The sequence below is a fragment of the Eucyclogobius newberryi genome, unplaced genomic scaffold (assembly GCF_026437365.1).
Source record: "Eucyclogobius newberryi isolate DKJ021-1_F unplaced genomic scaffold, fEucNew1.0.hap1 SCAF_7, whole genome shotgun sequence".
Classification (NCBI taxonomy): domain Eukaryota; kingdom Metazoa; phylum Chordata; class Actinopteri; order Gobiiformes; family Gobiidae; genus Eucyclogobius; species Eucyclogobius newberryi.
This window is the reverse complement of record NW_027316389.1, coordinates 2,798,619-2,813,629: the sequence shown is the minus strand read 5'-3', so window position 1 is coordinate 2,813,629 and position 15,011 is coordinate 2,798,619. Positions and strand designations below refer to the sequence as shown.

General features: G+C 47.1%; 1 protein-coding gene across 1 annotated transcript in view; it reads right to left on the bottom strand.

The window, feature by feature from the left end:
* Positions 1-1,171: 1,171 nt before the first annotated feature.
* Positions 1,172-15,011, bottom strand: part of LOC140349287 (copine-8-like) — a 57,741-nt gene continuing 43,901 nt past the window's right edge. Inside the window, exons 11-15 of the mRNA XM_072435569.1 lie at positions 11,024-11,126; positions 9,444-9,501; positions 3,269-3,342; positions 2,369-2,713; positions 1,172-1,324 (exon numbers count right to left, since the gene is read on the bottom strand). Of these exons, the coding sequence (XP_072291670.1) occupies positions 1,172-1,324; positions 2,369-2,713; positions 3,269-3,342; positions 9,444-9,501; positions 11,024-11,126 (733 nt within the window). The remainder of the gene's footprint in view (positions 1,325-2,368; positions 2,714-3,268; positions 3,343-9,443; positions 9,502-11,023; positions 11,127-15,011) is intronic.

The window sequence follows — 15,011 nt, the reverse complement described above, 5'->3', positions numbered from 1 at the left end:
CTTCTTTAGATTGACACAGTTTTTTACATCATTTGTTTTGTAAACTTTATGAATATAAACTGCATCGTTTGGAAGATTTGATTGTGGCTCAAACTCTAACAAAACCACAAACAAACAAAGCCCCACATTTCCTGTTCCTTTGGAAACGTTTAAAAAAATACAAACACAGCTAGCATCGTTAGCATGTAGCGTTAGCACTAGCTCGCCTGATCGTGCGGTACTTCCTCCAAAAGTACTTTGTGCTGCGACTTTAGCAGTCGCAGTAAAGTTGTGCTTGTATTCACAGTGAGTGAAGTAAACGTGTGTTAGAAGTACAAATACATGTGAGAAGTACAAATACATGTGAGAAGTACAAATACATGTGAATGAAGGATGTAAACAGTGAGAGGTAGAGACCGGAGTGGAAGGAGTCCAGAACACGCAACCAGATCCACAGACTCCGCCCACAGCAGAGGGCAGGACCTTCTCGAAACATGCCCCGCCCCCACATGTGACGCGCAGCTGCAGTACCACGGTCTGGCCACTATGCCCCGCCCCCACATGTGACGCGCAGCTGCAGTACCACGGTCTGGCCACTATGCCTCGCCCCCACACGTGACGCGCAGCTGCAGTACCACGGTCTGGCCACTATGCCCCGCCCCCACACGTGACGCGCAGCTGCAGTACCACGGTCTGGCCACTATGCCCCGCCCCCACACGTGACGCGCAGCTGCAGTACCACGGTCTGGCCACTATGCCCCGCCCCCACACGTGACGCGCAGCTGCAGTACCACGGTCTGGCCACTATGCCCCGCCCCCACACGTGACGCGCAGCTGCAGTACCACGGTCTGGCCACTATGCCCCGCCCCCACACGTGACGCGCAGCTGCAGTACCACGGTCTGGCCACTATGCCCCGCCCCCCACGTTTTGCTTGAATTAAAACCCACATTTATGAGTTTTAAAACATGTAAATATGATAAATATTGATCCGAAAGAGTCTGAAATTAGAAAAAAGGAGCAAATACATGTGAATAAACCTTTTTCTCACAAATTTGCTACTTTTTCCGGCAGATTTGCAGGTTTAAATAAAGAAATTTGCTATTTTTCTGGCTCTAACACGCGGCTCAGACCTGGTACTTTAGAGTTTGACCTCAGAGTTTGACCTCAGAGTTTGACCTCAGAGTTGATGGTCAGTTTGGTTCGGACTCGAGCGTAAACAGAGACTGGTCAGGAGTTCGGATGCGACAGAACGAGTCGTGTTTCACCTCGTTCGTGCTGCAGTCGTGGTACAAAAGGTCAAAGGTCAAGGTCAGTGCATACAAACACGTGTGGAGTACATCAACCTTCAAAAGCCCAAAGCAAATCAACCTCAGGAAATAAGACAAAGTAAAAGGTAAATACTGACCCCAAATCTCTGTGTGGCAGCTTCAAGTGTAAACGATTCCTGAACTTTGACCTTTGATTCAATAAAAACACACTTTAGTTTAACCTGATATATCTTTTTACAACATGCTTTACACTGAGGCGTCTGGGGAGAGGGAAGTCTGAGATGTGCTTGCAAAAAGTCTCAAAAGTCCAGAAGATTAATCTCCAGTTTTTGATCAAGAAATCACTTGAAAGTGAAGGAAGAAGACCAGCAGCAAAGTCCTGGTTTAGTCCTGGTTTAGTCCTGGTTTAGTCCTGGTTTAGTCTTGGTTTAGTCTTGGTTTAGTCTTGGTTTAGACCTGGTTTAGACCTGGTTTAGACCTGGTTTAGTCCTGGTTTAGTCCTGGTTTAGTCTTGGTTTAGTCTTGGTTTAGTCTTGGTTTAGACCTGGTTTAGACCTGGTTTAGACCTGGTTTAGTCCTGGTTTAGTCCTGGTTTAGTCCTGGTTTAGACCTGGTTTAGACCCGGTTTAGACCCGGTTTAGTCCTCGTTTAGTCCTGGTTTAGTCCCGGTTTAGTCCCGGTTTAGTCCCGGTTTAGTCCCGGTTTAGTCCCGGTTTAGTCCCGGTTTAGGCCCGGTTTAGTCCCGGTTTAGTCCTGCTTTAGTCCCAGTTTAGTCCCTGTTTAGTCCCGGTTTAGTCCCGGTTTAGTCCCGGTTTAGTCCCGGTTTAGGCCTGGTTTAGTGTGATTATATTCAGCGTGACGAGGATCATGCAGATGCAGAAATCCATCCAAAATGGTGCGTCTTTCCAGGAGATTAAAGAACTTTCCCCAAACTTTTCCAAAACGTTAGAGCAGTTTTCCAGAACCAAAGAGTTCCCGTGGGACTGTTCCAAACGGGGGTGAGACTCGGGCAGCGCTCGCTACCAAACCTTTTCCAAACTCTCCACAAAGAGCCTTTTCCAAACCGTCCTGAAGCAGGAAGCGAAGCCGGCGTCTCGGAGCGCCTCAGATGCGGCTCACCCTGCGCGCCATGAGGGGGCGCCCGGGCGGGGCGGCGAGCGAGCCAGGCAGAGAGCCGGGCAGCGTGTGGACCAGGCCGTGGTGGTGGCGCCCGGGCCGGCCCAGAGTCAGCAAGTGTCCGGCGGGGAGAGCGTGCGGCGGCGGCGCGGGAGGCCCGGGCGACAGCGGAGACAGCGGAGACGACAGCAGCGTGAAGGACGGCGGCTGAGGGCCCGGCTTGATGCCCCGGGTCCTCATGTACGACAGGAACTGGTCCGGGATCTCGGCCAGGACCTCCTTGGCGAGCCGGGCCATGCTGAGGATTTGGTTCCCGCGGCGGTCCATGTAGTCTCGGAACGGAACGAACTGAGGACAGAGAGAGAAGGGCGTGGTCAAAGACGCCGTGTTTCCAGAGGTTCAGACGTGATTCCACTGGAGGAACTTAAAGGTCCCGTATCATGAGAACTGGACTTTCAGAGCTTTAACCTTCTCACAGCTGTCGTGCCTCAGACATGTGACCAAAGTGTTTGTCTGATTGATTCCTGCAGTTTTTAGCGAGAGAACAGTCTCTATCTTTCTCCTCAGATGAGCAGACGGACGGGGGCTTCTCACCAGGATTAGTCATCACCGGGATGAGTCATCACCGGGATGAGTCATCACCGGGATGAGTGAGTCATCACCGGGATGAGTCATCACCGGGATGAGTGAGTCATCACCGGGATGAGTCATCACCGGGATGAGTAAGCCCCTCCTCCAGGAAGCTCTCTGTACTTGTATCTTTGCTTGTTAATAATCACAGTCTCGATTCTAAAACCCCTGAAGCGTGAGGACTAACCACTGTGCCACCTCCTGTACACACACATGCAGTAGTGTATCTCCAGAGGTCAGAGGTCAGGGGTCAGAGTGCCCTCACAGTCTGACCTGAACGATGTCTCTCTCTGCGGCTCGTCCCTGGGAGGAGATCCTCTCGTCGTCTCCGTCCAGCTCGATCATCTCTGAGGAGCAGACCACAGAGGAGTGAGACAGGGCTGTGCTTGGTCTCCTATTCTCTTTGCAGTCTTAAATCTAATAATCATAACTGTGTTTTAGTCACAGTGCAGTGGGCGGGGCTTAATCATGTGTTGTCTTTATCTCAGGAACAATCATTTTTCACTTGGTCAGAATGAGTATGACATGAGTATGACATGTGTATGACATGTGTATGACATGAGTATGACATGTGTATGAAATGTGTATGACATGAGTATGACATGTGTATGACATGAGTATGACATGTGTATGACATGAGTATGACATGAGTATGACATGTGTATGACATGAGTATGACATGAGTATGACATGAGTATGACATGAGTATGACATGTGTATGACATGAGTATGACATGTGTATGACATGAGTATGACATGAGTATGACATGTGTATGACATGTGTATGACATGAGTATGACATGAGTATGACATGTGTATGACATGAGTATGACATGAGTATGACATGTGTATGACATGAGTATGACATGTGTATGACATGAGTATGACATGTGTATGACATGAGTATGACATGAGTATGACATGTGTATGACATGAGTATGACATGAGTATGACATGTGTATGACATGAGTATGACATGTGTATGACATGTGTATGACATGTGTATGACATGAGTATGATATGTGTATGACATGTGTATGACATGTGTATGACATGTGTATGACATGTGTATGACATGAGTATGACATGTGTATGACATGTGTATGACATGTGTATGACATGTGTATGACATGAGTATGACATGAGTATGACATGAGTATGACATGTGTATGACATGTGTATGACATGTGTATGACATGAGTATGACATGAGTATGACATGAGTATGACATGTGTATGACATGAGTATGACATGTGTATGACATGAGTATGACATGAGTATGACATGAGTATGACATGTGTATGACATGAGTATGACATGTGTATGACATGAGTATGACATGAGTATGACATGAGTATGACATGTGTATGACATGTGTATGACATGTGTATGACATGAGTATGACATGTGTATGACATGTGTATGACATGTGTATGACATGTGTATGACATGAGTATGACATGTGTATGACATGAGTATGGCATGTGTATGACATGAGTATGACATGTGTATGACATGTGTATGACATGAGTATGACATGTGTATGACATGTGTTTGACATGTGTATGACATGTGTATGCCATGTGTATGACATGTGTATGACATGAGTATGAAATGTGTATGACATGAGTATGACATGTGTATGACATGTGTATGACATGTGTATGACATGTGTATGACATGTGTATGCCATGTGTATGACATGTGTATGACATGTGTATGACATGAGTATGACATGAGTATGACATGAGTATGACATGAGTATGACATGTGTATGACATGAGTATGACATGTGTATGACATGAGTATGACATGAGTATGACATGTGTATGACATGTGTATGACATGTGTATGACATGAGTATGACATGAGTATGACATGTGTATGACATGTGTATGACATGTGTATGACATGTGTGTGACATGACATGAGTATGACATGTGTGTGACATGTGTATGACATGTGTATGACATGTGTATGACATGTGTGTGACATGAGTATGACATGTGTATGACATGTGTATGACATGTGTATGACATGTGTGTGACATGAGTATGACATGTGTATGACATGTGTATGACATGTGTATGACATGAGTATGACATGAGTATGACATGTGTATGACATGTGTATGACATGAGTATGACATGAGTATGACATGTGTATGACATGAGTATGACATGTGTATGACATGAGTATGACATGTGTATGAAATGTGTATGACATGAGTATGACATGTGTATGACATGTGTATGCCATGTGTATGACATGTGTATGAAATGTGTATGACATGAGTATGACATTAGTATGACATGAGTATGACATGTGTATGACATGTGTATGACATGAGTATGACATGTGTATGACATGTGTATGACATGTGTATGACATGAGTATGACATGAGTATGACATGAGTATGACATGTGTATGACATGAGTATGACATGTGTATGACATGAGTATGACATGAGTATGACATGTGTATGACATGTGTATGACATGTGTGTGACATGAGTGTGACATGAGTATGACATGTGTATGACATGTGTATGACATGTGTGTGACATGTGTGTGACATGAGTATGACATGAGTATGACATGTGTGTGACATGTGTATGACATGTGTATGACATGTGTATGACATGTGTATGACATGAGTATGACATGTGTATGACATGTGTATGACATGAGTATAACATGTGTATGACATGTGTATGACATGTGTATGACATGTGTATGACATGTGTATGACATGAGTATGACATGTGTATGACATGTGTATGACATGTGTATGACATGAGTATGACATGTGTATGACATGTGTATGACATGTGTATGACATGTGTATGACATGAGTATGACATGAGTATGACATGAGTATGACATGTGTATGACATGAGTATGACATGAGTATGACATGAGTATGACATGTGTATGACATGTGTATGACATGAGTATGACATGAGTATGACATGAGTATGACATGAGTGTGACATGTGTGTGACATGTGTATGACATGTGTATGACATGTGTATGACATGAGTATGACATGAGTGTGACATGTGTGTGACATGTGTATGACATGTGTATGACATGAGTATGACATGAGTATGACATGAGTATGACATGTGTATGACATGTGTATGACATGTGTATGACATGTGTATGACATGTGTATGACATGTGTATGACATGAGTATGACATGTGTATGACATGAGTATGACATGTGTATGACATGAGTATGACATGTGTATGACATGTGTATGACATGAGTATGACATGTGTATGACATGTGTTTGACATGTGTATGACATGTGTATGCCATGTGTATGACATGTGTATGACATGAGTATGAAATGTGTATGACATGAGTATGACATGTGTATGACATGAGTATGACATGTGTATGACATGAGTATGACATGAGTATGACATGAGTATGACATGAGTATGACATGTGTATGACATGAGTATGACATGTGTATGACATGAGTATGACATGAGTATGACATGTGTATGACATGTGTATGACATGTGTATGACATGAGTATGACATGAGTATGACATGTGTATGACATGTGTATGACATGTGTATGACATGTGTGTGACATGAGTGTGACATGAGTATGACATGTGTGTGACATGTGTATGACATGTGTATGACATGTGTATGACATGTGTATGACATGTGTGTGACATGTGTGTTACATGAGTATGACATGTGTATGACATGTGTATGACATGTGTATGACATGAGTATGACATGAGTATGACATGTGTATGACATGTGTATGACATGAGTATGACATGTGTATGACATGTGTATGACATGTGTATGACATGTGTATGACATGAGTATGACATGTGTATGACATGTGTATGACATGAGTATGACATGTGTATGACATGTGTATGACATGTGTATGACATGTGTATGACATGTGTATGACATGAGTATGACATGAGTATGACATGTGTATGACATGAGTATGACATGTGTATGACATGTGTATGACATGTGTATGACATGTGTATGACATGAGTATGACATGAGTATGACATGTGTATGACATGAGTATGACATGTGTATGACATGTGTATGACATGTGTATGACATGTGTATGACATGAGTATGACATGAGTATGACATAGTGGCCAACCTGTACATGGAGCACTTTGAGAAGAAGGCACTGGACTCATTCTCAGGCATAGCCCCAAAACTGTGGCTTCGCTATGTCGATGATACGTTTGTAACAATTAAGAAACAAGAGCTGGAAACCTTCTCTGATCACATCAATGCTGTGGACCCACATATCAGGTTTACAAGAGAAGACGCTAAGGAGAATCGCTTGGCCTTTCTTGATTGTTCCACGATCAGAGGAGAGGACGGGAAACTCCAAATAGAAGTATATAGGAAACCTACACACACGGACCAGTATCTGCTCTTTGGTTCCAACCACCCACTACAGCACAAGCTGGGTGTGATCAGAACCTTACAACACAGAGCTCAAGGTGTGCCCACCAGCTCAGAGGGCAAGAAGAAAGAGGAAAAACATGTCCGTAATGCCCTCTCAGCCTGTGGTTACCCCGCTTGGGCCCTCAACAGAGTGAAGAGAACCAAGAAGCAGGACAAAAGGGAAACTGAACAGAGAAGGAAGGGTGTTTCTATCCCTTATGTGTCTGGCCTGTCGGAAAAACTGCAGAGAATTTTTAGACAACACGAAGTCCCTGTTTATTTTAAACCAGGAAACACTTTAATACAAAAACTGGTTCACCCTAAGGACAAGTTGCCGACTCAAAAACAGAGCAATGTAGTTTATTCGATCCAATGCAGTGAAGAAAGCTGTAAAGAACGGTACATAGGTGAGACGAAACAGCCTCTACACAAGAGGCTTTATCAGCACAGAAGAAATACTAGTTCAGGACCTCAGAGCGCCGTGCATCTCCATCTTGAAGCCTCTAATCACTCGTTTGAAGACGGTGAGGTGAAGGTTTTAAGCAGGAGAAAAGATGGTTTGAAAGAGGAGTCAAGGAAGCTATTTTTGTTAAAAAAGAAAGACCTTCTTTAAACAGAAATGGAGGGCTTAGGTTTAATCTTCCTGGTATCTATAATGGGTTACTGAACCCCTGGAAAGGTAGAGGACCAGGACAAGGACATTTAGATGCTAATCAGGTACTCAGGGTGGTTGAGCCAGGGTCTCACAAAGACAAAGAGGTTTTAACAGCCCATTAAGATTCTGAATAGGCTCGGTAGATACAAGGGGGGAGTTTCTGTTGAAACTAACAACTCTTTCTACTTCAGGAAGGCTCCTCCCAATGTCATACACATGTCATACTCATGTCACACACATGACATGTGTATGACATGAGTATGACATGAGTATGACATGTGTATGACATGAGTATGACATGAGTATGACATGTGTATGACATGAGTATGACATGTGTATGACATGTGTATGACATGAGTATGACATGAGTATGACATGTGTATGACATGTGTATGACATGAGTATGACATGAGTATGACATGTGTATGACATGAGTATGACATGAGTATGACATGTGTATGACATGAGTATGACATGTGTATGACATGTGTATGACATGAGTATGACATGAGTATGACATGTGTATGACATGAGTATGACATGTGTATGACATGTGTATGACATGTGTATGACATGAGTATGACATGTGTGTGACATGTGTATGACATGTGTATGACATGAGTATGACATGAGTATGACATGTGTATGACATGTGTATGACATGTGTGTGACATGTGTATGACATGTGTGTGACATGTGTATGACATGTGTATGACATGTGTATGACATGAGTATGACATGTGTGTGACATGTGTATGACATGTGTATGACATGAGTATGACATGAGTATGACATGTGTATGACATGTGTATGACATGTGTGTGACATGTGTATGACATGTGTGTGACATGTGTATGACATGTGTATGACATGTGTATGACATGAGTATGACATGTGTATGACATGAGTATGACATGTGTATGACATGTGTATGACATGAGTATGACATGTGTATGACATGTGTATGACATGAGTATGACATGAGTATGACATGTGTATGACATGTGTATGACATGTGTTCACAGTGACACAGATGCTCAGATTTACATTCTGAATCAGCCGATAAGAACAGACCTGCACACACAGACCTGCACACACAGACCTGCACACACAGACCTGACACTCGTCCGGCTGCACACGCAGACCTGCACACACAGACCTGACACTCGTCCGGCTGCACACACAGAGCTGCACACACAGAGCTGCACACACAGATCTGCCGCTCGTCCAACTGCACACACAGATCTGAGGGTTTCACAGGACAAAGCTCTGGACGCTGAGATAAGCGTCTGGACATCAAAGCGACACGACCGGATTAACTCTCACAAACACTCACCGTCGAACTCTGCGGGTCCCACGCCCACGATGATGATGGACATGGGCAGAGACGCCGCCTGCAGACACAAGGAACAGTGTGGGACAGGCTGAGCACTCGCCCCACAGCCACATGGTCACAGGTTTGAGTCCAGCGCAATGTGGTTTGTGCTGCACTCGCCTTCACCTACATGTCCTCCGTTTGTCCACAGAGACATTAGAGAAGCCTTCACTGCACGGATACAATAACCCATCCTGGTCCTGGTCCTGGTCCTGGTCCTGGTCCTGGTCTTGGTCCTGTCCTGGTCCTGGTCCTGGTCCTGGTCCTGGTCCTGGTCCTGGTCCTGGTGCTGGTGCTGGTGCTGGTGCTGGTGCTGGTGCTGGTCCTGGTCCTGGTCCTGGTCCTGGTCCTGGTCCTGGTCCCGGTCTTGGTCCTGTCCTGGTCCTGGTCCTGGTCCTGGTCCTGGTGCTGGTGCTGGTGCTGGTGCTGGTGCTGGTCCTGGTCCTGGTCCTGGTCCCGGTCTTGATTAAACTCAGAGTGATTGTTTGTTCCTGAGGGCCCCGGCTCAGGTTAAACGCTCCCTTCAGAATTGAGTCATTAAGTTTAAATATGAAGTGAAAAATGGGTCAGAGCTTCAGGTTATTACTGCTCTCTCTGTGGACCCGACGAACAGGTCCCAGACTGGACTTAAACCAGGACCATGGACAGGTCCAAACCAGGACTCGGAGTCATTAGACAAAAGCCTGAGGACTGAACCCACTCCAGGGGAACGTGATGAACAGTAAAAAGTGATGAGTTCATTTTAATTAGCATTTATTTTCTTGGTCATTAAGTTTTATCCGAGAGAAGAGGAAAGTCCGACACGCAGCAATTTAACAAAAGTGCAGACCACAGACCTGAGGTGACGGGATGAGACTTTAATCCTCTCAAACAAAGTGACCATAAGATGTTTCTGTCTAAAGCAACTTTGAAATTACAAACTGTTCAGAAGGAACAAAACTGTTGGTGTGGCCCTTAACTTCAGCATGAGGATCTACTGCTAACGCTTTAACACTTTGTATTTCTAAAAACTCTTCAAACTGGATAAACTGTGAGGTTTTGTGTAATGGAAGTGGAGACTGAGGAATGATCTTGTGAAACAGGGCTGCTGCGAGCCATTTGGGGGCCCTAAGTGCCACAGTGGTGCCCCCAAGCCCCATTCGAACGTAAAAAGTACGTGGGCTTTTAGAATATTTCTGAAGTAATCTTGTTTTTAAATATACTGTAATAGCTATTTCATTTTATATATTGAGTAAATCACAACCCTAAGCGTAGTTGGTAGATCATTAAATGTCCTGGATTTCGGTGCATTTTATTATTAGCTACACATCACGGCCTCCAGTCCCTAAATGTCCCTGCTCCACCCCTGCTCCAGCTCTTCTGCAGAACAGATCAAGGCTCTAGAAAACACTGCAGGCAGCAAACCATTCATGCTTTCTGTTGCATTTATGAAAACATGATTTAGACATTTGTAAAATGTGGTGTAAACTGTCCGGTCAGGCTGGAGCCCCTCCTGGTTGAGTCCTGGTTGAGTCCTGGTTGAGTCCTGGTTGAGTCCTCACGTTGACGATGCTCTCTTTGGTCTGGGCCATGTCGGTGATGACTCCGTCTGAGAGGATGAGGAGGATGAAATACTGAGACCCGTCTGTGACTGCAGACGCGTACCTGAAACAGACAAGACCAAGAGTCAGGCCACAGGGTCCTGGTTTAGACCTGGTTTAGTCCTGGTTTAGCCCTGGTTTAGTCCTGGTTTTGCCCTGGTTTTGCCCTGGTTTAGTCCTGGTTTTGCCCTGGTTTAGTCCTGGTTTTGCCCTGGTTTAGTCCTGGTTTTGCCCTGGTTTAGTCCTGGTTTTGCCCTGGTTTAGTCCTGGTTTTGCCCTGGTTTAGTCCTGGTTTTGCCCTGGTTTAGTCCTGGTTTTGCCCTGGTTTAGTCCTGGTTTTGCCCTGGTTTAGTCCTGTTCAGTCTTGCTCACACGTGACCGCGCCCTCTGTGTTTGGTGTGTTTCTCTTTGAGAGGCGTTGCTATGGCAGATGGTTTATTCCTGGCGTGTGTGGGCGAGATCAGGAGTCGAACCCACAACCTCCAGAATAAACTCTCCTTGTCACTTTTTCATAGTAAAACTGGTTAAAAAGCGCAGCAGTGATGAAAGTGTCACAATGTTTCACACTTTGACAAACACGTCCAGAATCCAGACACTCGCACGACGTGGAAAAGTGTTCAATAAAGTAATAATAAAACAAGAGTAATAATACAGAACTTTCAGTAGTGGTAGTAGTATTATTGGTAGTAGTAGTAGTAGTAGTAATAGTAGTAGTAGTAGTAGTAGTAGTAGTAGTAGTAGTAGCAGTAGTAGTAGTAGTTGTAGTAGTAGTAGTAGTAGTAGTAGTAGTAGTAGTAGTAGCAGCAGCGCAGTAGTAGTAGTAGTAGTATTGGTACGCGGCTCCGCTTCTCCTCCGCTGCACCGGCGTTTCCGTGTCCGATCACCGGCTCCGCGCTCCCGCACCCGCCGCCCCGGAGGTCTGTACCTGGGCGAAGGTGTGGCCCCAGCCCGCCACAGGAGCAGACACGGAGAGCGGGGCACCGGCTCCACCCGGAGAAAAGCAGCCCCATACAACCAAGGTACAGCCCCGTTTCTCTGCTTTCCCCGCTCCACAGACGGGGGCGATCTGGTCACAAAACTGGACTCAAATGCGTCTTGATTGGGCTAGAGCAACGCCGGCGTCTGGTATGTGGACTGCCGCTTCAGTCCCAACGTCTTTGTTTTGTTAGTTGTTTCCATTGTTTTGTTTTGTTCCCGCGTCTCTGTGTTGTCTTCTGTCTACATCCCTGTTCCTTAACTTCATCGGACATTACTGCACCGTCCATCACTCATCTCCTCCCTCACTCCTGGCCTCTACTCTACTGCCCTAGCCGCCAGCTAACAGCTGGCTTAACACCTGCTGAGGTCCGTCATGGTATTGCGGGGCCTCCCTGCCGTGCAGACAAGGTCTGGGGCAACCAACGCCACTCACTCCACCAGCTTCAACACCCGGTCCACTGCTGCTTTTTCACAACTCTCTGCCCACCAGCTTCTAGTTAACCAGCCTCTAGCCACCGCCAACATACTAACTGGATTACTCTCATCTGCTGCTACGTTCCATCTCCTCCTCGGACTATCACTCCCACGCCTCCAGGCCATCGCTCCACCAACTTCTCGCCTACTCACCTACACCGCTGCTGACCTTCACCTCCTCAACCATAACCACCGTCTCCCAGCTGCTGCTGCCTCTGCAGCTAGCTCAGCTGGGATCCTTCGCCGGCCCCGCTACATCCACAGGGGCTCTGGTCTCTCCCATAACCAACACTCCAACGACGGCTCACCTATCCCCTCACTCTGGACTAGTTTTCGCCCCCCTGTCACCCCCACCTGCGCACTGCCAACCTCAGCAACCTCCGCCCCCCCATCCCTGCGCCCCCATCCATCTCCGCGCCCCCATCCATCTCCCTTGCACTGCTGAACTGCCGCTCCCTCGCCAACAAATCACCTGTTATATCTGAACTGCTACTGGACAATAACATTGACCTGCTTCTCCTCTGTGAAACATGGCAACAGCCCCTGGACTTCTATGCTCTCAACCAAGCCACTCCCTCCAACTACACTTACACTGCCAAACCCCGCCTCTCCGGGCGTGGGGGAGGTCTTGCTGTTATTCATAAAAAATCTACATCCATCACTGAACTGAACCTCAACCTTCCATCCATCTCATCATTTGAATACCTCGCCTTCTCCCTCCCCAACTCTATCACCGCTATCCTGATCTATCGTCCCCCAAAGCCCCACCCTTCTTTCCTCACTGAATTGTCTGAACTCCTCACCATCGCATCCTCTCTCTCTGCCCGCCTCCTACTCACTGGTGACTTCAACATCCACATTGACTGCCCCAACGCCCCACTGACATCCGACTTCCTCTCTCTCCTGGACTGCTTCCATCTCACCCAACACATTGACTTCCCCACCCATACCAAAGGCCACACTCTGGACTTAGTCTGTTCCTCTCTCCTACCCATATCTAAGCCCCACCCCCGCCCCTTCCCACTCTCTGATCATCTCTGCATCCTTTTCTCCGCCCCCCTACCCTCGCCCCACAACCCCAAAAAACGCACCATCACCTACCGCAATATCAAGTCAGTCAACCCCCTCACGCTCTCCCAGCTCATATCCTCTGCTTTCCCCCATGACCCCCCCCCTCTTCCCCCGACGACTATGCTGTCATGCTCAACACCACCCTCTCCGACTCCCTTGACTCCCTAGCCCCCTGGAAAACCTCCTCCGTCTCACACATCAACCCCGCCCCCTGGTACACCCCTGAACTCCGCACCATGAAGCAGACTGGCCGCCAACTCGAACGACTCCTCAAAAGAACCCGCCTCACCGTCCACGCCGAAGCTTTCAAATTACACATCTCCTCCTACCGTGGCGCTCTCCAAGCCGCCAAATCTGCCCACCTCTCCACCCTCATCAACAGCTCCCACCGGAGCCCTCGCACCCTGTTCTCCACCGTCAACAAGCTGCTCCAGCCACCGGACATCACTCCACCCTCCTCCCCTGACCTCTGCAACTCTTTCCTCCTTGCCTTCAATGACAAAATTTCCAAAATCAACAGCTCCATGACTGCCGTCTCCATTAACTCCATCACCACCCCCACCCCTGCCCCCCCCCCTCTCCCTGACCACCCACCCTTCCCTCCCCTCACCACCTTCTCCTCTGTTAACTCCTCTCATATCATAGACCTCATCACCGCTTCCAAAACCACCACCTGCTCTCTCGACCCCCTCCCAACGACTCTAACCAAGGCCTGCCTCCCTGCTCTCATCCCCCATCTCACCACCCTCTTCAACCAGTCTTTATCCCTCGGCCATGTTCCTTCCATCTACAAACTGGCCTCCATCACCCCCATCCTCAAAAAACCCACCCTAGACTCCGCCAACCTCTCCAACTACCGCCCCATCTCCAACCTGCCGTTCCTCTCAAAAACGCTGGAACGCATCGTCGCCGCCCAACTTCACACCCACCTCCAGTCAAACAACCTCTATGAACCCTTCCAATCTGGCTTCCGCCCACTTCACAGCACTGAAACAGCCCTGGTCAAAGTACTCAACGATCTCCTCACCTCTGCAGACTCCGGGGCCCTCAACATCCTGTTACTACTAGACCTCAGCGCAGCCTTTGACACTATAAACCATTGCATCCTCCTACAAAGGCTGCGCCAACTGGGTGTTGAGGGCTCTGCACTTGACTGGCCACATCCTACCTCACCAACAGGCAAGAGTTCATTTCTCTCTCCGGTCACTCATCCACCCTCTCCCCAGTAACGCAGGGGGTCCCCCAGGGCTCAGTCCTCGGCCCCCTCCTCTTCATCTGCTACATCTTCCCCCTTGGTCACATCCTCCGCCAACTCAACCTGGACTTTCACTGCTACGCTGACGACACCCAGATATATCTCACCACCAAATCCACCCAAAACCCTCCCCTCAGCCACATCCAAACCTGCATCTCTACAATAAAATCA